The 25,330-nt window shown below is 42.7% G+C and overlaps 1 protein-coding gene and 1 non-coding gene across 2 annotated transcripts; one reads left to right on the top strand and one right to left on the bottom strand.

Annotated features, from left to right (window-relative positions):
- Nucleotides 1-4,348: 4,348 nt before the first annotated feature.
- LOC138959162 (kelch-like protein 6) lies at nt 4,349-24,567 on the bottom strand. The gene is made up of 12 exons (XM_070330538.1): nt 24,298-24,567; nt 15,295-15,463; nt 14,557-14,840; nt 13,883-14,051; nt 12,643-12,820; nt 10,731-10,844; nt 9,739-9,949; nt 8,975-9,236; nt 8,311-8,490; nt 7,467-7,568; nt 6,764-6,892; nt 4,349-6,496 (listed from the first exon to the last, which is right to left on the bottom strand). The coding sequence occupies exons 1-12, from the start codon at nt 24,369-24,371 to the stop codon at nt 5,651-5,653; spliced, it is 2,718 nt and encodes a 905-aa protein (XP_070186639.1). The 5' UTR covers nt 24,372-24,567; the 3' UTR covers nt 4,349-5,650.
- Trnaa-ugc (transfer RNA alanine (anticodon UGC)) lies at nt 23,033-23,114 on the top strand. Its single transcript has one exon. It is a non-coding gene; the product is annotated as a tRNA-Ala (tRNA).
- Nucleotides 24,568-25,330: the final 763 nt, after the last annotated feature.

The following is a 25,330-nucleotide window of genomic DNA, read 5'->3' as shown; positions in this document are numbered from 1 at the left end:
GCCATTTCCAACATTTTTCTTTCAGGACGCGATCGCCTGGTGCCATATTGGTGCAAATCGGCCGAGGAGCTTTTTGAGTTGACGCCACCTCTTCTACCCCTTGGGGAGACCCAAGGATACACTCGATTTGCAGAGGGCAAGAGTCAAAGGGGAGCTGTAGGGGAGGGGGGGGGTGTTACCCGACCAAAAGCATCCATTTGTGCGACCGCTTGGTGACACAATGCTACGATTAATTAAAAGCACCTTTATATAGATGCCCCGTGCATTTATACACCGAAAAGTCGACCCAGTAGGGCCTAGATTCTGAACTAATCTTGTGTATAGGTCCAACTGTCCGCGGCAGTACCTTTTGTTGCAAAAGTCGACAATGGTTATTCGCGCTAACCTGAGTGTAGTGTGCGTGCTAAAGGCGCTTTTGAGGAGTTTGGTATTACTGTTGTTTGCCGGCTGTATTCTGTGCGCGCACGTGCTAAACCCTGGCTGATTTGTCTTTTCTGAATTCCAGTCGCACCCGCCAGAAGGTGCTAAGGCAAAGAGTGAGGAAGAAGCGATCCTTTTCCACACTCCGCGGTTAAGCCCAATGGCCCGGCCACAAACTGTTAGCTTTTGTAGGACGTTTCGGAGCAAAAAGGGGTGTCGAACTCTAGTGATCTTCAGGTTTTGTTCAGAAACGGTGTTTTTGTTTGGCTTTCCAATTCGAAGACGCCTTTGTGTGTGTGGTGGTGGTGGTGGTGAGTGAGAGGGGTGATAGCGGAAGGACGACGGGTTGGGGGGAAGGACGTGTCTGCATAATTATGCGTGTGTGTGACTGTCTGTCTGTCTGTTTGTACGGTATTTGTATGTATGTATGTATGTATGACGCGAGAGAAAAGATTTAGTATACCGCAGACCAAGGTGAGAAAAAAACCAAATACAGCACTAATAGCATCGAACTCATCACGATCCGGCGTTTGTATTGATAGTAAGTCTTCTTAACAGATACTAATATGATTCATATTAAGCACACACACACACACACACACACACACACACACACACTAGCGCGCACTCACACACACACACACACACACTAGCGCGCACGCACGCACACACACACACACACAATCAAGTGACACACACACACACACACACACACACACACACACACACACAGACACACACACACACACACACACACACACACACACACACACACACACACGTATTCTTTTTTTAGCAACATTTCTTTAACTACATGTTACTCACAAACACAAATTTTGAATAATTGTTTTCTTCCTCATTGTATGTGTCGTGCCTAGATCCTGAAAGTGCCTAAGTTCTTGAATTAGGTAGTCTCTTGCCTAATTCGTGAAATAGGCAACGGCTGTGCCTAACCTGTGAAATCAATGTTGAATTTTGCCTAATTTGTGAAATTTTATGATTTAGGCTGCCTATTGCATAAATTAGGCAGCCTAAGTCGTGAAATTAGGCAAAGTTTCGATTTAGGCACGACCGACTACTGTACAATTTAGGCAAAAATGTCTACAGAATAGGCAACATCCTTGCCTAATGTGTCAAATCAATTCTAAGGTCTAACTGTTTTACAATAGTCAGTCTGTTTGAACCCAAAATTATCCGCGTACGTGCGCGCCTCTCACTGCGTACGTTGCGGGTGACAACATATCAAGTTGTGAACACTACTAACTACTTGTGAACAGTACTAACTGTGATACAAGGGAGATAATAATCACACTGAAGCATTTCAGATAAACTTTCTCTGTCACTACTTCACACCAGCACCTGACTGTCAGTGCTAGCCAAATCCAGCCATGGAAACGAAAAGGTCACAATTTCGTATTCGTTTGAAGTACAGCTCTAGAAGAACTCGGTCTACAGAATTCAACTGAAAATGATGCAGAGGTAGAAGGTGCAGTTGGAGGTGCCGCCACTTCAAGTGTAGCTCCAGAAGAACTCAGTCCACAAAATTCAACTGAAAATGATGCAGAGGTGGACGGTGCAGTTGGAGGGGCCGCCACTGTAGCTCTAGAAGATCATGCAAGCGACTTGACGCAGTGCAGACAAGATGCACGTGAAGGACAAGAAAAAAGCCGTGCTGAAATGCTGCGAACAACAAGAGCCAAGCTGGTTCCACTGCTGCAAAACGACGGCGTGCCGGTTCCAGTCAGCGAGTTTGATCGTGGGCGCCTTGATTGCAGAAACGTGCCTGGGGTGGTCCTGAAGGTTCACAACGACCTGTACCAAGTTGGCACCAAGCATGGCATCATAAACACTATGCTCTCCCGCAGTCTAATTATCGAGGCCGATTTCCAAATTGTCACTGCTGACCAAGTGAAGGACACTGTCCTACCAATGAGAACCATCGACAGCTTCATTCAAGGCATGGAGGACAAGGGTTCAAAAAATGTTCTTGCAATGGGAAGTGCGATACAGCCAGATGCACTTGCAAGAAAGCAAGAAACCACTGCCATAGTCACTGCCACCCAAACAATTCATCTTGCAAGAACAAGAGCAAGTATGCTCAGAAAATCGAGTTGAACTGGAACGTCGTGGGTTTCCCTTTTTTGACCCCAGTCCAAACTGGGATAATGTTTTTGTAAACTTTAAATGTTTGTAAATGAGTTAGAGGGGTATTTTTGTTTTGCTTTTGTAAAATTTGTTTATTATAATTAGTCATGTAAATGGTACATATGATAGCAGTATGTTTAAATTTTAAGTTTCATTACTGTTACTGGCGTTCAAACAGACTGACTAATTTGTAAAACAGTTAGACCTTAGAATTGATTTGACACATTAGGCAAGGATTTTGCCTATTCTGTAGACATTGTTGCCTAAATTGTACAGCAGTCGTGCCTAAATCGAAACTTTGCCTAATTTCACAACTTAGGCTGCCTAATGTATGCAATAGGCAGCCTAAATCATAAAATTTCACAAATTAGGCAAATTTCAACATTGATTTCACAGGTTAGGCACAGCCGTTGCCTATTTCACGAATTAGGCAAGAGACTACCTAATTCAAGAACTTAGGCACTTTCAGGATCTAGGCACGACATATACACTTGAAACAAATGAAGACATGAAACTATAATACTATGTATGTAGAACAAGGTCCCCATCAGTGTGTTCATATCCAGTCCAACATTTCAATTAAATTGAAAAAAACGTTGTACAACGCATAGTAAACAGTAATGTTCGTAGTATGCAGCCATGTGAGCTTATGTGAATCTTTCATGCAACGTATAATTACTTTTCATCTTCTCTGGCAATATTCCTGTAAGCACCCATTTTGTCCTTCAACAATAATCAAAGTAAAATAAATCAACAAAAACTCCTGTGTAGGTGACATCCCCGCAATTAAGTGGAGCGCAATGTGTCCATTTAGAGATACATGCTAGAACACAAGGAAAGTCGTCACTCGAGGATTTGCCAAGGGCCGGACGTCATTCATAATTATTCTCATGTCCTGTCGAGACAATGATGGCATGCATAATACGAGCCGTAAGCGGGGATTCCCATCAACAAAACACGCAATTGTAATTGTTTTCCTTAAACAAAATGGACAACTGCTAGGCTAATGGGTGGATTGCTACTCAAGCTTACACATTTCATGAGTCCTCTGTGCCCGGTCTCACCAAAACAGCAACAACCACATCAAACCAACACAGAAACTGGAGACATCAGTATCTATTTTTACTGTTAATGTTTCATGTATTCTAAATATACTATTCAAATGCAAGACATATTTGCAAACAAGTATAACAACGACAAAGAAATAGCTGCTGGCATATAAAATATGAACATCTTTGACGTCATTTCTGTTATAAACACATTCCTCATAAAGAGAAAACCCAAACAATATGTTTTTCAATACATAGATGAAAAGAACACAGACCGAGAAATTCAAAAGCACCATGTAAAAGAACAGGGAAAGTTTTTGGATTCGACAAAACAGCAGATGACGAGTCCACTTCACAAAGCCCACTGCACGAAGATTTAGCACTGAGTTTTGTGTCCTTCGCGAAGTCGACTTCGGGCTCCGTTACTAAGGACGGGCTTTACGAGGGGAGGACAGGGGCGAAGAGAAAATAACGCTGAGACACACTGTCATGATGGCACTTGTGAGAGCTAATACAGTTTTGCGCGCAATCAAGATAAGAATAAGAGCCATCCCATCCCGCCTCTCACCCCCATCCTATGTTATGTCCCCTGTGTTGCTATGTTTTTGTATGTTAATATGTTTAGTGTAAATATGCACATAAAATACGACTCACAAACACACAAAAAAGAGCTATTAGCCATCGTGATTACATGACAACAATAACATCTAAACGCGAATACATCTTTTTTTCAATTTCGTCATGCTGTACAATACCGTCAGGTGTAACTTGTGTGAAATGATAAAGGGACCATTTCTCTGTGAAGGGCGTCCTACCACACTTTTTGTCCATCCAGAATACAAAGCATGTCAAGAAGAAGCCACAACTAACCTCCCACAACAAAAATATCTATGTACAAGGTTGTGCAGGTAAAAATAATATCGCTGTACATAAAGCATTCCGGCATTAGTTTGTTACACAAATGAAACATTTTCGTAAATTCCAAAGCTCCATTTGAAGGAAAGCTCCAAAAAAGAAGGTTTAATTCACAGCTTTGCTCATGCACTGTCAGTAAGTTCAACACAAATGAAGATTTCAGAATGCCATGTCTGAGTTTAGGTACAAATTCTGCTTCTGTCAAAATAACGCTAGGTGCGGACATGTACCTGCTTCCTTACTACAGTTTGTATGTGTGTGTCAGTATCTTTATCAAGTTTTTTTTTTATTTCTACATTATTTGAAAGATCTGTGCCCGAGTTTTCATTTTCATGTCTGCGTTAAAGGCCTATGCGGCTTTCGTCCACGTGATTTGCAGGAAACGAGTTCATTGAAGAGTTCAAAGTGAGAAAAAAAAATCCCATCAGTTCTGACACACCTGGACGTCAGCACACGGCCTCTCTCTCTCTCTCTCTGTCTCTCTGTCTCTCTCTCTCTCTCTCTTTCTCTCTCTCTCTCTCCCTCTCTCTCTCTCTCTCTCTCTCTCTCTCTCTCTCTCTCTCTCTCTCTCCCTGTGCGGGTGTGTGTGTATGTGCGTGTGTGTGTGCATGTGTACACAAGTATTCTTGACGTGGTGTAAATGTATGAGTGAGTGGTGCAGATTAATTTTGTTTGTTTGTATCCCTTTGCATTATTTTGATATGTCAGCTTAAATGTGTTTTTATTCATTTGATATTCGTAAAGATCATGTAGTAGTTGCGATAATGCATGATTAATCTCTACATGTATAACCTTTTATTCGCTTTTTTTTCGTGTCGGTTTACGATTGTCATTGTATCCATCTTAATACATGTTTAGTTTTAGCAGGGACAGATTGTAAGACTAGGCGTCAGCCTAAAATAACCATCCTTGAGTAATAAAGTTCGTTCGTTCGTTCGTTCGTTCTCTCTCTCTCTCTCTCTCTCTCTCTCTCTCTCTCTCTCTCTCTCTCTCTCTCTCTCTCTCTCTCTCTCTCTCTCTCTCTCTCTCTCTCTCTCTCTCTCTCTCTCTCTCTCTCTCTCTCTCTCTCTCTCTCTCTCTCTCTCTCACGACTGATTCGTCATCCGTGGATCTGTGGGAACTCAGTCTCCATAAAAACAGCTTGTAGCGTCGAAGTACTGCACCAAGAAGCCCTGGTGGATGGTCGTCGTTACCACCTGCATGCCGGACAGTGGAATAGCCAGCTTCAGTTCCGTTTTGGACACCTGGCCAGACTGAACGTGAATCCTGGTGATGTCATCCAGGAAGTTGCCGTTCTCTGCTTTTCCCCCGACCACCATGACGTCGACCTTGCGAATGAACAGTCCAAAGTCGCGACGCTTCTCCATAGTCGCGATCTTTTCAATGCCGACGTCGGCCGACACTGGGTGTCTGGGTGGTTTTTCTTTCGCGTGTTTGGGCTGTGTTGTTGTCTGGTCAGGTTTACTGTCTTCCGAGATGTTTTTCGCTTCCTGTCTGACTTCTTTTTTTGCTTTATCTTCTTCTTCTTCTTCTTCTTCTTCTTCTTCTTCTTCTTCTTCTTCTTCTTCTTCTTCTTCTTCTTCTTCTTCTTCTCCGCCATTCAAGCTAATCTTGCTTTCTGACCCATCGGCCGATTCTGTATCTGTGACTTCTCCCTTGGTTGTGCTGTCATGTGCTTTGTCTGAGCACTCTTCATGTGCTTTGTCTGAGCACTCTTCATGTGAAACTTCGTGAAATTTCTTCAATTCTTCTTCCTCTCCCTCAGCCTCTTCTCGCTCTTCCTCTCCTGCCTCTTCTTCTTCTTCTTCGTCCTTGCGTCCTTCCTTTTCGCTGACATTTTCGTCGTCCGTGTCTTCCTCTTTCCGGCGGACGTTCTTCTTGTCCTCTTCTTCGTCGTGGGAGGACAGCATCGCTTCCTTACATGGAGTGTCATCCTTCCTGTCGGCGTCTTTCTCTGCGCTGGAAAACTGCAAGTCATAAAAAGGGATATTCCAAATTACTACAGCAATCAGGAATAACTTGCGAAGACGTCTGAGACTTAAAACTGGGAAGAAGAAAGGTTAAAGGAGCCAAAGATGTTGTTAGTACAAATACATCGAAAAACCAGTGATACTTCTGTTTACACCTTAGACAAAATGTTCGAGTCAAGAGGCCACTGTTTTAGTGAGAGAAAAAAAAGACCACTCCTTGTCACCCCCCCCCCCCCCCTTCAGTAAGGTCGACAAAGCACTGACCAAGTCATCTTTTGGTGAAGGGTCCAGCTCGGATTTTTCTTTTTTCTGATGTGCCTGCTTCTCTTTGGGCAGAATTGACCAGGTGGATTCGAACTTTCCATCTAAGTCCACCATATCTGTTTCAGTCACCTGCAATCACCAGTGGAGCAATGAGTAGCTCTTCTCTTCATATTCATCACGACAATGTACAAATAATGTCATAAATGAAAACAAATTTGATACTTATAACAATATTCTCTCTGTCTGTATATATGTTTGTTTGTCTCTCTCCGTCCTTCGGTCCGTCCGTCCGTCCGACATCCGCCTGTCTGTCTGTCTGTCTGTCTGTGTTTTGGTCTGTGTCTGTGTCTGTGTATGTGTGTACGCATGATTTAAGTTATTGCTTTAACGTACAACGAGTCAGCCTTGAGACTTCCTTACATAGAGTTAACTGGCCAAATTTGAAGTATTCACACAACAGGTACCTCATCTTCATCCGGAACGCCCCCAATCCCCACCCCCCACCCCACCCCCCAACAAAGGAGATCAAGATTTTGGACTAGATTTGAAGCAACAAGCGTGAACAGACATGTGCTCTTTAGACTTGAAACTTTTAATATTACTGTGCTAGACTTAAATGCAAATATGAAAGACAGAGACCGCCATGTAAACTAAGCAAGGAAACAAACGTTGAAGGGAAGTTAAAAACCAACAACAAACCAACCTCATCTTCATTGTAGGAGAGCTGCGACGTGTACATAGCAGAGGCAGTGTCTTCACTTGTAGCGGCGTCTTCAGCTGAGGAGTGTTTCTTTGCCTCATAAATCTGTGGACATAGTAAAGCATTTTGAGACGTCATTTACTATCGCAACACTCTATCAGCATTGGCACCGGCACGGTTGGCCTAGTGGTAAGGCGTCCGCCCCGTTATCGGGAGGTCGTGGGTTCGAACCCCGGCCGGGTCATACCTAAGACTTTAAAATTGGCAATCTAGTGGCTGCTCCGCCTGGCGTCTGGCATTATGGGGTTAGTGCTAGGACTGGTTGGTCCGGTGTCAGAATAATGTGACTGGGTGAGACATGAAGCCTGTGCTGCGACTTCTGTCTTGTGTGTGGCGCACGTTATATGTCAAAGCAGCACCGCCCTGATATGGCCCTTCGTGGTCGGCTGGGCGTTAAGCAAACAAACAAACAAACAAACAAATCAGCATTGGCTACAAAACAGCTTTTGAAAATCTTGACACTTTTTGGAAATAGTGGGTTTCCCCTGAGGACTTGATTAAGAGTGATTTCAGTGTCATTTTGACGCTTTTAGGGGTATTACTTTATTTTATTTACTGATCGATAATTCTGAATGATGCAAAAGTTAGGAAACATCTTTGATCCATAAAAACTTATTTTTATGTTCCAACCTTCTTCCTCAGTACTCAGAGAAATGGAACGTTCAGATCACCCCTAAAAAGCTTGTGTACGTTCTTTACTTCACATAAAAAGTCAGTATCTCAATGCATCAAACCAACATGATGTACACAGAGTTTGGAGGCACTGAGTTCAAAATGGAAACGTTACCTTAAAGATGCTCCCATCCGGGCAAACAAGGATGATGTTCTTGCCCAGTACGATTGCCTTGGCGTCGTCCACAGGACACGGCAGTTCACCAACGACCCTGCACTGCCCTGTCTTGCTGTCTAGGCACTGGATCACTTTGCTGCTCTTCCCCGATTCATCTCGACCGCCAAGTAGGTAAATCTGAGAGGAGACAAGCGTGCACTTAGGCCGCATGAAAGACAAACACACCTGCGTGCGCTCAGAGACACGTGTACGCGCGCGCACTCACGCACATACGAACACACACACACACACACAACCACACACACACACACACACACACACACACACACACACACACACACACACACACTTTAATCAACTGAGCACAAGCTGTGATTATAAACGTGCTCTTAAAAAACCCAGTATAAGATCGGATCAGAAACTGAACAGAAAACACAACACAAAATAACCGGGTTGGACATATTTAAGGTTTTATAACTTTACTTCACTCGGGGAGGGGACAGGGGGCGTGTGGTGGGGTGGGCGGTGGGGTGAGGCAGGAGCAGAACAGCCGAAACATACCAAAACATAATGATGGAGAGAACCGGCAGAGTAACCTTTTGTCTCTTCTCATTCTTGATATCCCGTAGTCCATTCTTTCTGCATCTTAAACTTTACAAACCTTGTCAGAAATGGTAGCAGCAGGAGCCTCCTCCACCGGCACTGAGAGAGTTCCTGTCTCCCTCCAAATTCCACTTTCAGTGTCGTATTCGCTGACCCCTGAGATGACCTTGTGATGCGTGCCGCTCGACGTCCTTCCGCCCAGGAGATAGAGCTTGCCGTTCAGGGGAACCATGGCGTGCTTTTCTCGTCCGACTGGCAGGGGAGCCAAGCAGTGCCAGGTATTTTCGTTCGGCTTGTACACAATCAGAGTTTCTGGCGCTCTGCAAAATATGTAGCCTATACGCCGTCAAAGAAAAGCACATGTGAAGGTGATGGCTGCTGGGTCTTCTGTATACTAGTGCATATGTCGTGCCCAATTCACGTAATTGCCGAATTCTCGGAATCGGCAACATTTTAGCCCATTTCGCTTATTGCCAGGTTTAAGCGTGTTTTATTCATTTTTCTTTGATACACGTTTTAAACAATAACAACATTAAGAATTTTAACAAGCAGACTGCTTATGGACACGTTCTAAAAATGATAAGCAATTCACATTCCGATAACAAAACATGGCGAACAAGTGATAACTTCAACACTTAACAGTTCGCTTATTCGGCAAAACGTTGGCCATTTCCTTCCATTCGTAAACTAATTATTTAACCAATTAATTAATCCGTTCATTCAATTTTATCTCTTCATCCATGCACTCATTCAATACTTATTTCCATTATTCATCCATTCATTGATAAAAGACACATTATTAAGAGAGGTTAAGCTCCTCACTTTGAACCACCGCTGACGTAGACGTCGTGCTTCCAGACAGACGACGCGAAGCTGAGGCCGACAGAGTGGGGTAAGGACGCCACGGAGAACTGAATCATGTCCTTGAACTTGCTGAGGGGGTGGCCATAGTCCAGGTAGCAGGCCACCACGTTGGTCAGTGGTTCCCCGTCCACCACTGCTCCCCCCACCAAAAGCACCACCCGGCGAAAACCTAACATCAATGATATTATATCATCGTCATCGGTATTGATAATTTTATGACAACCGTCGAATTCAGCTGTTTAAAACCTTATGTTCTGTGTAAATATGTAATGTGTTACGCTTTGTTTGACCAAAAGGGACATGTTAGAAGACTAGGTTTTACCTAAAACCGTGCTTTCCTTATGTTGAACTATGAGTTTTGAGTCTGACTCTGAATCTGAGATTAAAGGCGCCCGTCTTAACTGTTGCCTGGTCTTTTTCAGAGGCGCGTAAGTCTGCTAAACTCATAGTTTTACATTATTAATTGATCAATACCAATCTTTTAAATTTACCAGCATAACATGTAAACTACACAATCACGACATAAATATTTCCTCGTATGCTTGAGGGTGGCCAGCTAAGATTCCTTGTTTTGGCTTTTCTATGGTTTGATTTTGTTACGAGATAGTTTAACTATAGCAACACTTTCGCCTGAAATAATAATAATAACTGGAAACTTTTAAAAGAACTTTACAAAAGAACATATACAGAATAGAACAATTAAATGTACAACCTACATAAAACAATTAATCATACGGACAAAAATCACCACTGGTACTGTTCACACAATATACATAAGCCTATATGCTTTACACACTATATATACACACATACCCAGCGAACACTTTCAACAATCATGCCAACTTTGTGGGAGAGGAGTACGTACAGAAATGGAATGGAAAAGTAAATGTGGAGAAAAAGATCTTGCGACTGCTGACTTTTCAGTGGTTGCCAACTTCATGCGCTCTTACCTGGCATGAGTCGCTTCAGAGTTTGGGCCTGTCGTTTTAACACCTGCATCTGGATCCTCTTGCCGTCCTTCTGCATGGACGCCAGGTGGTAGGTCAGTGCTTCGTCTACAAATGCTGATAACAAAAAACACAGTGATATCATAGAGATATTAGGCAAGGTTATGACACACTATTGTGGGTCTGTTGCCTTAACACCAGTATTTGAATCTTATTACCATCCTTTTGAACAGACGCAAGATGGTAGGTCAGTGCTTCGTCTTCAAATGCTGATAACAAAAAACACAGTGATATCATAGAGATATTAGGCAAGGTTATGACACAATAGTGTGGGTCTGTTGCCTTAACACCAGTATTTGAATCTTATTACCATCCTTTTGAACAGACGCAAGATGGTAGGTCAGTGCTTCGTCTTCAAATGCTGATAACAAGAAACACAGTGATATCATAGAGAGGTTAGGCAAGGTTGGGACACAATACTGATCGTGGGTCTTTTGCCTTAACACCAGCCGCCATTTGAACTGTATTGCCATCCTTTTGAACAGACACAAGATGGTAGGTCAGCGCTTCGTCTACAAATGCTGATAACAAAAATAAACACAATGGTGTTAGGCAAGGTTGTGACACAAGAGCCTGGGTCTGTCCCTTTAACACCTGATTTTGTTGCCATCCTTCTGCATGGATGCCAGCTGGTAGGTCAGCGGTTGGTCTACCAATGCTGATTAAAAAGAGAAACACAATGATAATAGGCAAGGTTGTGACACAACATTGTGAATCTGTCACTTTAACGCCTTCAAATTGAATGCTCTTTCCACCTTTATGTAGAGGCGCCACGTGGTAGGTAAGCGTTTCGTCCATAAATGTTGATACACATGTAACAAGAAAAGAAATAGTATATACAGATATATTAGGCAGGAAATTGTAATGCAATATTTTGGGTCTGTTGCCTTAACACCAGCATTTGAATCGTATTGCCATCCGTTTGAACAGACGCAAGATGGTAGGTCAGCGCTTTGTCTATAAATGCTGGAGAAATAGTATATGCAGAGATATTCGGCAGTGAATTGTCAGCACTGAGTTTTCAAATGCTAATCTAATTTTGTCACTGTGTTGTTTAGAGTTGCTAATCAAAAGAAACGACACACCGTCAATGCTATCAGGCAAGGTTGTGTCACGAATGCCGCATGCCTGTCCCTTGTTATCTGCATCTGAATCTTCATTGTCTTACTTCTTAACGGGCACCCGGTGGTATGTGAGTGCCCTTTCCAGCAAATGGCGATGAAAAGGAATGCAGAAAAATATGATTACGCAGGATTGTATGACAAAATAGTGTGGGTCTGTCGCTTAAACGCCTGCATTTAAATATTCCTGTCATCCGTTTGAAGAGATGCCAAAGAGAAGATTAGCGCTTCGCCTACAAATGCTGATAAAAAGAGAGTGAAAAAGTGTAGAGGTATCAGGCGCAGCTCATCTATAGATGCATCTAAGCATTTGCAAACTCGAACCTTTCAGAGAAATACATGTACTGTCTAATAAAATAAAATACAATAATTAATCTTGGTCTCATATGTATTCCAAATGCCCAAATTGATGAATGTTTGCAATATGTTTCGTTTTGTTAATAACCGTTATTGTTTTTGTTTGATGTTTATTCTTGATATGTGGGGTTGTTGTTGTTGGGTGGGGTTTTTTTGTTGGGGGGGGGGGGGCGCGTGGGGGGGGGGGAAGGGGGAGTTTTACCTGCTTCTGTCTTTTATTTGCAATGTGTTCAACATATTCGCGGAAACAAGAACAGAGTAACATGGCGATCTTTATTTAGATGCATAAATACGGTATACATTACTCTATCCAGAATTCGTAATGTACAAAAATCTGAATATCAGCATACGTTTGTTGTGTATTTGCAAAGACTCACGTGCAAACTCTGTCCTGAGCCCGATCAGTTCGTCCCTCCTTAGGTCATTGAGGTAACGAGTGGACAGGTAGGGAAAGCAGACATAGGGCAGCAGGTCCTTCATGTGTTGTCGCCTGTCGTCTTTGTCAAACCGCGTCCAGTCTAGTATGGCCTCCAGAATGTCGTCTTCGCAGCGGTACTGAAAGGGAGGTAATGTTTATGATACCTTCGTTCGTGTGTAAACCTTCTTGTTAATCACCATACATGTTAATCTGTTCAAATTAATATATCCAAAAAAACAAAAACAAACAAAAACAGAAAATGCAAAGCAACTCCCAAGTATAAGGATGATCTTTTCTCGTATAAAAACGGCTGGACACTGAGATATGTGGTAGTTTACATAAATTTGAAAGGGGTAGGAAGTATCTTTCGTATAAATACAGTGCAAAGTGCAATGTAAAATATGTTTGGTTGCTTATGGTTGGCTTGGTTGCCACTGTTTCTTAGAACTTGTATGTCTATGAACGTGAGTCACCTGATAAATCTTGCTTTCCTTATAGTCAGAAACAGTCAATCATCCGCTTGGTCGAAACACCAGAACAGGGTGGTTTCACCTGGATTCCATATGTAATGAATATATGCAGCGTCCTTTGGTCAAATGACCTTGGTATTAACCGGTGTTGATATGCTACAGCGTAATCATAAACAGGATCGTTTAGAGTAGGATTTTTTTTTCAAATGTCATTTGAAAAACTACGATATTCGGTGATATGAAGCGGCGTCGACACGGCTATGTTCATAGTGCTGGGGCTGTCCCGTTTCAAAAGAGCTTTACAGTATGAGTACCAGTGCTCCCCATAGATGATCTACCTATAGGGTCCCGGCAGGGACCCCCAATTATAACTTTAGAGGATCCCAAATCCATGTGAAACTTTTGGAAGTTCTGTGAGACCTTCACAACAGTATTTTGTGTCGGTACAGATCCGGCCGTTTTTTTAGATTTTTTCGTTGTCTTCAAAATCCAGAAAAGTGTCCTTTTTTGTGCATTCTGTATGGAAACTAACATACGATTACATCAGTACCGACTGCACGCATGATAACGCCAAATTAGAGCGTCCCGTGACCCGCTCATTTCAAGTTTACAGAGTCGCGGGACCCCCTCTAAGAAATGATGTCTAGCACTTTTTTTTCGATTTCTAGTGCGTAGCCTATATGACGGAGGAACGCACAGTTTGGGGAGTCCTGCAGTATATATATGTACCTTCAAAAGTTCGTGGCCAAGCATCATGCTAAGACGTTCCACTGGGATTTGCAGGAACTCCTCTGTGTGGCGTAGCACCTGAAAGTGGGTCAGTGCCACACCCTTCGCCCTTGATGCCAAACTCTGGACATTGTTGGTTTCTGCCCAGTCCCACAGTTTCATGCAAGATCTGGAATCAAATAGTTCATTTGATATTAAAAAGGGGAACAAATCTGACTGCATTTGTGTATCCAATGTTTTTATTCACTCTTGTTTGGTCACAGTTCCGTTTTTATCAACAACAAGAAATTGGTCATAGTTCCCTTTTTATCAACAACAAGAAAAGACCAAGAGGTGGGTGCAACCTATACCTATTTAAATAAAATACGCCCAAAGTCCATTGCATATCCAACACTTCGAAAATATGTCGCTTATATTATGTCTTCCAAAAGAAAACAAAAGACCTTACACTATCTTACTATTTACAACAAAACAAACAAAACAAAGAAATACATTTTCAGAAATTCATTATTTTTTTATTTAAAAAATCACAATATACTATTCATAAAAACAAATATAATTAAAGTTTTGGAAGACGCTACAAATGCAGCGTGCCCGTTTACTGAAAAAAGGCTATAATATCAACAAACTTGACCCCCCCCCCCCCCCCACCTCGTCCCCCATCCTATACACACCTCTCCGTAAGCTTTGCACAGAGGAGGTGCAAGAAGCGCCACTCCAGAGTCGGGATCTTGAGATACGTCACCGCCACCATGATGTTCAGCAGGGCGCCGTCCGAGTCGTGCACGATGTCTTTGCCTTCGTAGATGAGCTCCAACAGCCACTGGAATATGCGTGGATTGACGCGCTTTTCGTCCAACGTCACAACGGACACGCCGTTTGTCTGGCTTTCCGACATCAGCTGGGTCCTGATCAGTGTCGACACACTTGCCATAGTGATGCGGTGACATTTGAACACCTGGACGTAAACAAGTTTTATATGATGTGATTCAGCTGTGAATGCAAGCATACAATTTAGTATGAAAAATATGGGGAAATGTGATCAGGTAGGCCTACAATCTTATTGGGAACACTTTGGGAAAACGGTCTGCTTTTAAACAAAGACAACCGCGTGAAAGACACGCAATTACGTTTCCCTAACTATCAACCGTCTATAGAGTCAATGGCTGAAAACGAAGAACATTACACAAACTGGAAAACAATTTTTAAAGCGACAAAGATATTACGATCGGGACACTGTGAGTTTATGGTGATGAGTTACTTATTTAGAATACACTTCGCAAATATAATTTGTAATTTTTATGTATATTTTAATGCACTGAAATACACCGTCACACGTTGTGCAAAGCAATTTGGTCTTCAACGAAGGCATGCAACTTCACAGGTTTTTACACAGAAGAAGAAAAACTGACCTCTCTAGAAATGTGGACCTCAAGATCACAGAGTTCTTTCCGTTTCCACATGTCTGTGAGTCCGTTGTGAAGGAAGCGACCCACTCGCTCACGGAACGTGTCCTCGTAGCCATAGCTGTAGAGGCGAACCCTGTTGTCTGTTTCCCACACCGCCAGGTTCATTTCATTCCTGCCGTCAAGTGCATTAGGGGATATATGTATACATGATTTCATAAGTACACAAATGCACACACTTACACACAAACTGTGGGTGCGCAGACAGACAAGTACGCGTGCGGGCTTGCGCATAATCGCACTCTCACACACACACACACGCACGCACGCACACATACATACACACACACACACTGACACACACTGACACACACACACACACACACACACACACACACACACACACACCGTATACACATCGGCACACACACACACACACACACACACACACACACACACAATCCCACAATCACACACACACAATCACACGGCACACGTGAAAATCACATCAAATATCAGGTATGTAAAACACAACAAAACATTGGGGAAAACATAAGAGCAAATAATGAATAAACATAGCATGAGATACTTCAAAGCGGATTTCATCATTATATTCTTTCTTATCCTCTTTTATTTAGTTTTTTCTTCTTTATGTTTTCTTCTTCCATCTTGCGTTATGCATACAACGCCGAGTAACGGTTATTCCGGCCATGCGCCAGCATTTGGCAACAACTTGCCATATTACAGGGCTTGCGGTCGCATTCTTTTGATGGTTATCCGAACTAACGTCCGCCATGCTTACTCCCAGTCACGTTAAATGCGAGAGATGTAAGGGATCGTTAACGTGCGCCACAGTTTTGGTACACGTTACTGCACTCACGACAGTAAGGTCAATATGAAATGCGATACAATCGTTTCGAACAACTTTTATGCGTTTCTCTATTCTCCACGACCAGTGGTAAAACCCAGATCCTAAGACATCGCAGCGCAATGAAGAAGAAGATATAAGGGACATGAACGTCTCTTCAATTTGCATTTTTCAGTCAGTGTTACTGCTGTGTTACTAAACCATGTCTGAGGCAGTAAGTTGTTACTACATTAACGTCTAATTTTTTGCAGTGGTTGTCTTAAACAAGGGGAAGAATCCGATCGGTACTTTTTGAATCGTAAAGCAAGATTTACGTCCCTTAGACAACTCCGGTTAACCAATCGGTGTCATGTGAGCCTGAAATAACCCAAATGTCTGATACACGTCAAGCGCGTGTACGCGCATGAAGTAGTTCTTTTTGCAACACAGTTTTGTATTCAGAAACTAAGGTTTTTTTAATCAAAAGATGTTTACACTGACCTTATAAGGTCGACTGAAGACCGGTTGTTGTTCAGTGTTGTTGTTGTTGTTGTTGTTGTTGTTTTTGTTTCCTTTTCATTCCCTTTCATCTTTACTCTATTATCCCCGAGTACGCAGTAGGAGGGTCCAGCAGACTTTAATTGTGTGTCTGTGTGTGTGTGTGTGTGTGTGTCTGTCTGTCTCGACTTAAACAGCTTATTGCTGGGAAACTTCTGGGCGCAGGTCTTTCAAAAGTTGATACACTAACTTGGTAATAGGTCCGATTGATCGTATTAAAACTTCATAATGTTACCTGGGACCTAAATGCCCCAAAAACCACAAAAGTTCTTGACGGTTGGACGAATTCAATCGGAGTGACAGCCAGCCATTGAGCTGATAGAACAGCCGAACGCGTGCGTCATGAAAAGCATGCGTATCGCATGCGAGAAGATTTGCAAGCCAGCCAACGGGTGGGGATTAATTTGGTTTCGGCAAAGAAACTACAGTGCAGGTTTGGTCTCGGTGAGACTGAAAGAGAGACAGAGAGCACGAGAGAGAGCGACAGGGACACTGTGTCAGTGATTCAAGGTGGTGGCTTGGTGGCCAAAGGGATCCGGGTTCGATTCCCGGCATGGGCGGTCTATTTTTTTTTTAAATTCTTGTTTACTATTGTTTATTATGAACGTTTTAATGTTTTATTTTACTCTAATAATTTTTTTAATTGTGTAAAATAAATAAATTATTATTATTTTTTTTTAATACACGTGCACAAGACAAAAACTTTCATACTGTGCCAAAGTGATCCGAGTTCGATTCCCGGCATGGGCGGTCTATTTTTTTATTTTTTTTATTTATTTTTTAATTCTTGTTTACTTTTGTTTATTATGAACGCTTTAATGTTTTATTTTACTCTAATAATTCTTTTTAATTGTGTAAAATAATTATTTTTTTTTTAAATCCACGTGCACAAGACAAAAACTTTCATACTGTGGGAGCGAGCCAGTCTGAAGAGTACTCGGATCCAGCGCCAGCGTTTTTTATCCCAATCAATTGGGAAATTTGGGTCGCTTCCTCCCAGAGGAAAGCCAGCAGCAACAAGAGTGGCGCTACCCAGGTGTGTGTGTGTTTAGGTGTAATCAGCCACCTGCACTTAGGCAGAATCATAACCGAGGTCTTGTACGTGCCACTGTGGTGACACGGGGGTGGGACATGGATACATGTCTGCACATAAAGTTGACCCATGTCCGTCCCTGCCGGGATTCGCAGACCTGATTACCACTAAAATTTCCTGGTGTACAAATGAGGCTAAAAATGTGTACAATCAGAATTTTAAGGTGTACAATTCATTCTCGCGGTACACACTGTGCTTTATTCCCCCCTCAAACCCCATTATTTAAAGACTGTAAATACATGTAAGAAAGAATTTGTGCTGAAAGTAAATTAAAACATTTTTGTTGAAAACAAAAACCCATACACTATTAGATATTTGAAAATGTGACACAAAACGAATGATAGAAAAACATAATTTTTATTTTTGACCTCTGAGGAAAATTTGCATCAGCTGCTGTCAGCAGTATTGAGTCAGCCCTTCATTTCTGTCACTGCACTGGTCAGTATTTTCTGGTCTCACACAGTCCTCTTTACACATTGCTTTCTAGGCTCACACAGTCCTCTTCAGACTTGTATATTTTTTTATAATTTTTTTTTATAATTTTTTTGTTGTTTTTTTTTGGGGGTTTTTTTGCGTATGATTTTAATGTCTGGCGTATAATCGTACAGCGGTCTTCAATTTCGTAAGATTGTACGCAAATTTCGTACAGTAACCAGGTCTGGATTCGAACCCGTGACTGGATCACAAGTTCAGTGCTCTACCAACTGAGCTCAGTACCCGGCCCTGTTGTTGTTGTTGTTCAGTGTTGTTGTTGTTGTTGTTGTTGTTGTTGTTGTTGTTGTTGTTTATAAGGAACTGATAACGTATTAACGTCATGTTAATTTGGCCTTTCTCCAGCTTGGGTCTAACAAAATATACATGTCGTAATCGTGTGTATCAGTCTGGCTCAACTAAATAATTATGCTATCAATATCATGTTGTAATCGTGTGCTTCTGGCCTTACACATAACCTTGATGTATGGTTGTATCGCCTATGTTTCACCTAGTTCAAAGACCAAGGTTGGAAGCGTAAGCTGATAAGAATGAAACACGGAAAAGGCAGTATGCTCACCGAGGATCGACAAAACGTGTGTATTACAACACCACACGTGACATATCGTCATCATTTTGTGCAATGTAATCCAAATTGTGAGTCAATGGCAGATGTAGTTTTGAGTACGCTTGCTGCGCAGATTGTAGGAACTATTTTTTCATTCAGTCAGAGTCAGCTGCTTTTCTTCTTTATCGCTATCAGAATAGTTGACCTTAAAAAGGGATTGGATACGCATACGGCGACATTGGCTTTGACATTGAGTAATCATTTTCATATGACGTACACTCCCCTCGATGACATCTGGAAATGTCACCCTGTATGAATGTCCCCCAGATACTCAGTCATAATGAAAAACTCGCGTGAAATGATTGCATCATACATTGTCATGTCATGTTCCTATGCCTAACACAACGATTTTAAAGGCACAGTGCAGCTCACAGCCTTCGTTTTGCGTTTTTGTTGCAGCTGACAGTTCAAAAATCCTCCTATGGTAGTAAAACAAACCCAAAACTACCCAACGACGACATCTGTGAAGCTCGACAGTTTCTTGTTCACGCGAGTGCATAAATTAACCTAGTTATTACGTGGTGTTTGGTCGGAGTTCGATTAGTGATTCCAGCCTCCATTTTTACGCAGCTCAACTCAACTCAACTCAAATTTTATTGGCTTCAATTTTCATAGAAGAATTTGTCTTGCGCTTGGGAGAAAGTAAGAGTATAACATATAAAAACAGCATTCATATCACATTTCATGTATCACACACAGTAATCACTAGTATAAGCCTACAATTATCACATTTGTACCTGTATCATACATGCAGATAAATAGTATCACATTTCCACGTATCACACACAATATATACATTACATAACATACAGCAAACTCATGATGACGTCTGACATAGTTTGCTAGTGACGTGTCTTTTTGTGCATGATGTGGTGATCTACCAGATCTAAATTTAGATCCAAAAATAGGCCAAGACCAGCCGGGTCCGAGTACGAAATCAATTCGTAAAGAAATCGCACTTCTTGACTCTTTGGGTGCAAGTCAATGAAACTTGGTAGTTCTTCTAACGGATAGCTGCCTGAGGTACGACTAAAAGCCCCGGGGGCTCCGTGCACCTGGATTTGACAAGTTCAGTACCTTTAAGGGATGAACACCAAATAGTTCACCCCACTACAATTAAAAAAATAAAGTATATAAAAAGAAGTAGTATGCGAACTCAACATAAGCTACTGGTGCCAAGGCCATGTGAAACATGGAGTTGACGAAAAGATATGTTTTGACTACTGAAAAGGATAGTCATGACAAATGAGTCATTCAGCACTGTTTAGTTTTGTCACGGTGCTTTACTGACTGAAGAAAATCCCACTGTTTCTGGTAACTGAACAACCAGGCTGCGTTGTGTATTCAAACAGGACACTCGGTTGCTTGGAAATTCAGTATTTCTGATCTTGAAAGGTGAGATGAGTCTCTGATGAAATGTCGAAGGCGTCTTCAACAAAACCGCGTATCCAGAAGGTTCTGTCAGTTTTTCGTCATCTTCATTACAACTGGCCCGCAATTCCTCCCTCTCTTAGTTCCCCCATCCGAGCCTCGACACTGATCGAGCGTGTCTCCAGTCACGTACTCGGTTGTGCATAGGTAAATGACAATGGTTTTGAATGATGCTACAAAATGGGAAGTTCAGCGGCTTTCCACAGCTAGTCCTACATCTTTCATGTGCCTATAGTCACATAATTATATAGTCGGCAAATCGCCTGTGTCGTGACATGACGGATTTCTTCTGCTTATCTATCCAGAACAATGAACTTTGTTAAGATGTCGCTGTATTGATTACAATATGAACGAGCCTTCATACTGAATTGACTGCGAAAACTCTTGCATTTCAGTCGGATCGGTAAAAAATATGAAAATCTCCCAAATTTAGCTGTGCGGAACTTAAAACAATGTAGGCCTACCGATTTTCAAGTCATCATGTAATACTTATATGTTTCCTATTGAGAATTGGGCTATTGCGTTTAGTTCAGTTCAACTGAGTTGACCGGCGATGGCGGCGGTAACTGTGACTCTGTCAAGCTTTGTTTTTATTTTGCCTGTTGTCTTTAGCTTTTATTTTGCCTGTTGTCTTTAGCCAGTCAGTGTAAGTGCCGTTGTGTGTGTGTGTGTGTGTGTGTGTGTGTGTGTGTGTGTGACATGATGTGAGTGTGTGTCTGACTGAGTGTGTTTGTGCGTGTGTGTGTGTGTGCGTGGGTGTGTATGTGTGTGTTTGTGTGTGTCGGAGTTCGTGTGTGTGTGTGTCACAGTGTGTGTGCCAGTGTGTGTGTCAGTGTGTGTGTGTGTGCCAGGGTGTGAGTGTGTGTGTGCCGTATGTGTGTCTGTGTGTGTGTGTGTGACTGAGACTGAGTGTGTATATATATATATTTGCATGGTGTATAGATGTGCTCGTATAGATAGGCTGAATGTAAGTGGGTATGCGTGTGCCACCGAGTTCGGCGATATATTTTTTTTATACACAATGAAGGCTCAGTGGTTCCCCGTGTACTGCATGTCAGTTACGGCGCGTGCGAATGTGTGTGCATGCGTGCATAGTGCGTCCGTCAGTGTCGGCCGTCAGTCTCTGTTTGTGTGTCTTTGTATGTGACAGGGGAGGCTACCGCTCCTTTCACAGCAGAAATTGGCCCTAACATTTTCAATACAAGGTTCATTCAAACGGGGGCGATTGTGACAGGGGAGGCTACCGCTCCTTTCACAGCAGACTCTGCACCCGAGTTGTTGGCCTTTAAGTCAACACAGGTGGATTGTGGAATTCTGTTTGTGATGAGGTCTGGTGGTTTCCGATTGTCTGTATGTTCCTGGAAACCTTCGGGTTTGCATAACAGTTTTTATAGGGCTAAGAAATTAGCCCTAAAATAATCAATCCTGTTTGATTGCACTTCGCCTCCCGAGGTGATCGTAGTGTTTTGGCACTCGGTTACAGTAGAATATCGGAAAAATTCTCATTGCTGTCTTCAGCAGGGCCGGACCAAGTTCGTTTGAGGGGGGGGGGGGGGGTTCCAACTGAAGGCAGGGGTCCACTGAAGGGTCGCCGTGCCGGGCCCCGGTGGGGGGCAGGGGCCACGCCCCGCTGGGGGGTCTGGGGGCAAAGCCTCCGTGAAGCCGAGAAAATTGTGCATTTGTGAGGTCATTTTTTTGTCTTTCCTTGCAACTAGGAATCAAAATTACACATAATGTGACATTTTCAACAGTAACAACATACTTCAGATATTAATTTACCATAGTGGTTCAGTGGAATAATCCCAAAGACATATATGCCTAGTAAATAAGTCTGACAGGACTCTTTACTTTGAATACTTAAATTCAAGCAAACAAGCAATGATTACAACATCTAGAATACAAAGGAGAAGTGGCATGAGAGATGTTGTATGGTGAATAATGACACTATACTTCATAGGGGCGAGCACTCAATGATCTCTCAGTGTGCAGTACAGTCCCTTTCCGAAACATCGGTTCCCCGATAGCGCAGATGATATCTTGTTGCAATCGGTTCTCTGATACTATTAATACTGGTGATAGTGTAGTAGCGTGTGACTTGACTTGTGGCCTATGATGATGAACTTATAACGGGGAGGGCAGGCCGTTGTCGACTTGATGTTGTTCATAATTTGAAATAGTTTTAGAAGACCAAATTAAAATAAACTAAGGGAGTCAGTGGGGGACTGAAGAGCTTAACTTGAAAGTCCACATATTTTTTCTTCTTCTTTGAGAGGTACATCGGATGGCCAGGGGGGTGGGGGGGGGGGGGGGGGGGTTGTCCGGCCCTGCCTCAGCTTAATAAATACGTGACAGAACGGCGGCAGTCGAGTCATCGGATTTTCCCGATTACTAACCGTCTCTTCGATTGTAAACACGTACGCTGTGTTTTATCAATAGGGACAGCTCACAGATGACTTTCTTTGGACACTGTCAGATAGTCTCTGACACTGTCTTGTGAAACATTGGGAGAACATTTCAAATGTGTGAGGGATGTGTGTATTAGGAACTGAACCGTCATGTCACAGTCAGTCTATAGTTTAGCTCAGTGTAGACTGAAGTTGTTGTTAACTTTTTTTTCTTCTTTTTTTTTACACACCACTGATGTAAGATTAAATATTTCCTTATCATACACATTAATGAGTCGGGCATATGTGCTAAAAGTAGTACACTTTAGGGGGCCCGGGTAGCTCAGGTAGCTCAGGTGGTAGAGCACTGGACTTGCGATCGAGAGGTCGCTGGTTCGAATCCGGGCCGGGACGGACACGGGTCAACTTTATGTGCAGACCCAGAGACGGTATCCATCTCCCACCCCCGTGTCACCACAATGGCACGTTAAAGATCTTGGTCATTCTACCATAAGTGCAGATGGCTGATACCACCTAAACACGCATACATCAAAAAGCCGTGAGGGCGTAAAACTCGAATCGTATAAACCAATTCATGTCCAATATCGGCAATGAAGACCTGACGGACAATAAGCCCCTTAAAATTTACTAAAGTAGTACAATTTTGGTGATCGAAACTCAGTAGTGGCCCTTCTATTCCCCAATCGGTTTAGATTTGTTCACCGTGTACTGGGTGATGGATATATGAGTTCCGAGTAGGGGAGTCGGGGTGTTGCGGGTGTAAAGGTGATCCGACACATACACATGCTTGAACTATAAATACTGAGTAACGCAATAAGCAGGTTAGAATCAGTAAAACTTCGGAATTGCAAAACTATGAATGAATGAATGACTACCCCCGGTGATGATGTCCGAGCACAGGCGGAAGGTATCGTTCACTGGACCACTACTTCGAGTCTGTCACGGGCCGTCAGTGCCGGTTACTCCTATTTAGCAATGCAGCCAGGCTGACTCGGCAAGAACTCAGTTGACACTGCATTCATTACTGAAGGCTTACCGACACAACTACTAAACTAGCCGCTTGGCTTCGATACTGACTGACTCGGCCGAAGCAGCCGCCGACTACTAACTTGACTGAAAAACTCAGTTGATACACAAGGCTCATATTTTATAATATCAGTCATCTCAGTAAAAACAATACCGCACTGATATACATAAAAAAAAAAAATCGACCGTCCGTTGGCCGGCTCGGAACTTCGCAAAATCACCGCCGCCGCTCAGTATCACTCAGTTACAAGTTACTGAATTTGACTCTATTGCTAGTACTTGCTGATTGTGGCCGACTGAATTTTCAAGGAAAAAACAGCGGCCGTGTCAAAGAAGCAGAAGAAAAACCGTTAACATTGACTCTCATCGCTTGTAGCTAAAAACAAAGCTTGGCAATAACCGAGTTACACTGAGGTAGATCTACTGACAGTCAAGACTTTCATCAGTAATTACAGAGACATACATAGGCCCTACTATGTCTCTGGTAATTATCATAGTGTCCCTGTCGTTGGCAAACTAGCTGTTGCCGGAATTTCACAACTCGGCTCACCTGCTCGTGAAGGCAATTTCTTCGTACTCTCCATAGCTATACTGCAGAGGACTTCTGTTCGGGGGATTCGCCATTGTCCCGACCTCGACAACCACCAGAATTAAAGTCGTGGACAGATAGAAAGAACGACTGTTCCTCAGTGCTTTGTACTTAAGTTTCACTTCATGCAAGCAGGAAGCTTGACGCGAATCTAAAAATAGTGTTTCCGGGAATTCCAAAATCCTTCATGGTTTTTCGTCAGTTGAGTGGTGTAGCCCTGTGACACAGCTGAGTAGACTTTAAAGTTAGCCTTAATCACGGAAAAATAGATCAGACGGGAAGACATTGCGTTACTCATCCATTGTATTGCTTGTGCAATTTTGTGTGCACTGTTACTGTACAACTTTGCACAACTTGAACTCCAGTACACTCGGAGCCACGGTACTCAGTCATGGACCTATCTAAATATAGGTCCCTGGTAGCACTGATGACGTGCATAAACATGGTCTCATATGTGCAGCCTCATGATTATGGACGTTGAATTTTTTAGCTAATAGAATACCTACTCAGTGACACCCGTCACCTGTCTCTATAGATGCAGTTGAAATTGAAAGCCTATGCGAAGGTTGCAGGCACAGGCACTGTGCCATGCGGCACAGGCACTGTGCCATATGCGGCTCCGACTTTTTGTTTTGTTTGATCAAAGCCGGATCCGATCATGGGTATCGATCAACTCGCCCCCCTTCACCTCCTGGTGTGAAAAAAAATCCCAGCCTTATTATCTGTCTGTTTCGATTTTGGAATGCTTCCCGAGTTTTCTTCTGTTCAAATGACCTGACAGGTACACTATAGAATGAGTAACCTCCCTTGTTCTCATTGTTGACTTCTGGACAGGAAACTTCAGGCATAAACTAGCCTGGATAACATTGTTTTCACAGAACGCTCCTGATCAATTTTGGTACGCTGCCCCTGCACCCCATTTCTAAGTTCTTCATATTATGTTGATCCCCATCCCGGCTTGGAATAAATAATTCGAAGCTCTCCCCCTTTTCTG

Source organism: Littorina saxatilis, linkage group LG2 (assembly GCF_037325665.1).
Source record: "Littorina saxatilis isolate snail1 linkage group LG2, US_GU_Lsax_2.0, whole genome shotgun sequence".
NCBI lineage: Eukaryota > Metazoa > Mollusca > Gastropoda > Littorinimorpha > Littorinidae > Littorina > Littorina saxatilis.
This window is presented reverse-complemented; position numbering and strand designations above follow the sequence as displayed.

What these genes read in the sequence shown, in the direction of transcription:
- LOC138959162 (XM_070330538.1), bottom strand. Translation starts at nt 24,371, where the DNA reads ATGGCGAATCCCCCGAACAGAAGTCCTCTGCAGTATAGCTATGGAGAG. An exon ending in TCTGAAGCGACTCATGCCAG is followed by an intron (nt 9,950 to 10,730) that starts GTAAGAGCGCAT and finishes CATTGATGTTAG; the next exon opens with GTTTTCGCCGGGTGGTGCTT. An exon ending in CTGCTACCATTTCTGACAAG is followed by an intron (nt 8,491 to 8,974) that starts GTTTGTAAAGTT and finishes GTCTCCTCTCAG; the next exon opens with ATTTACCTACTTGGCGGTCG.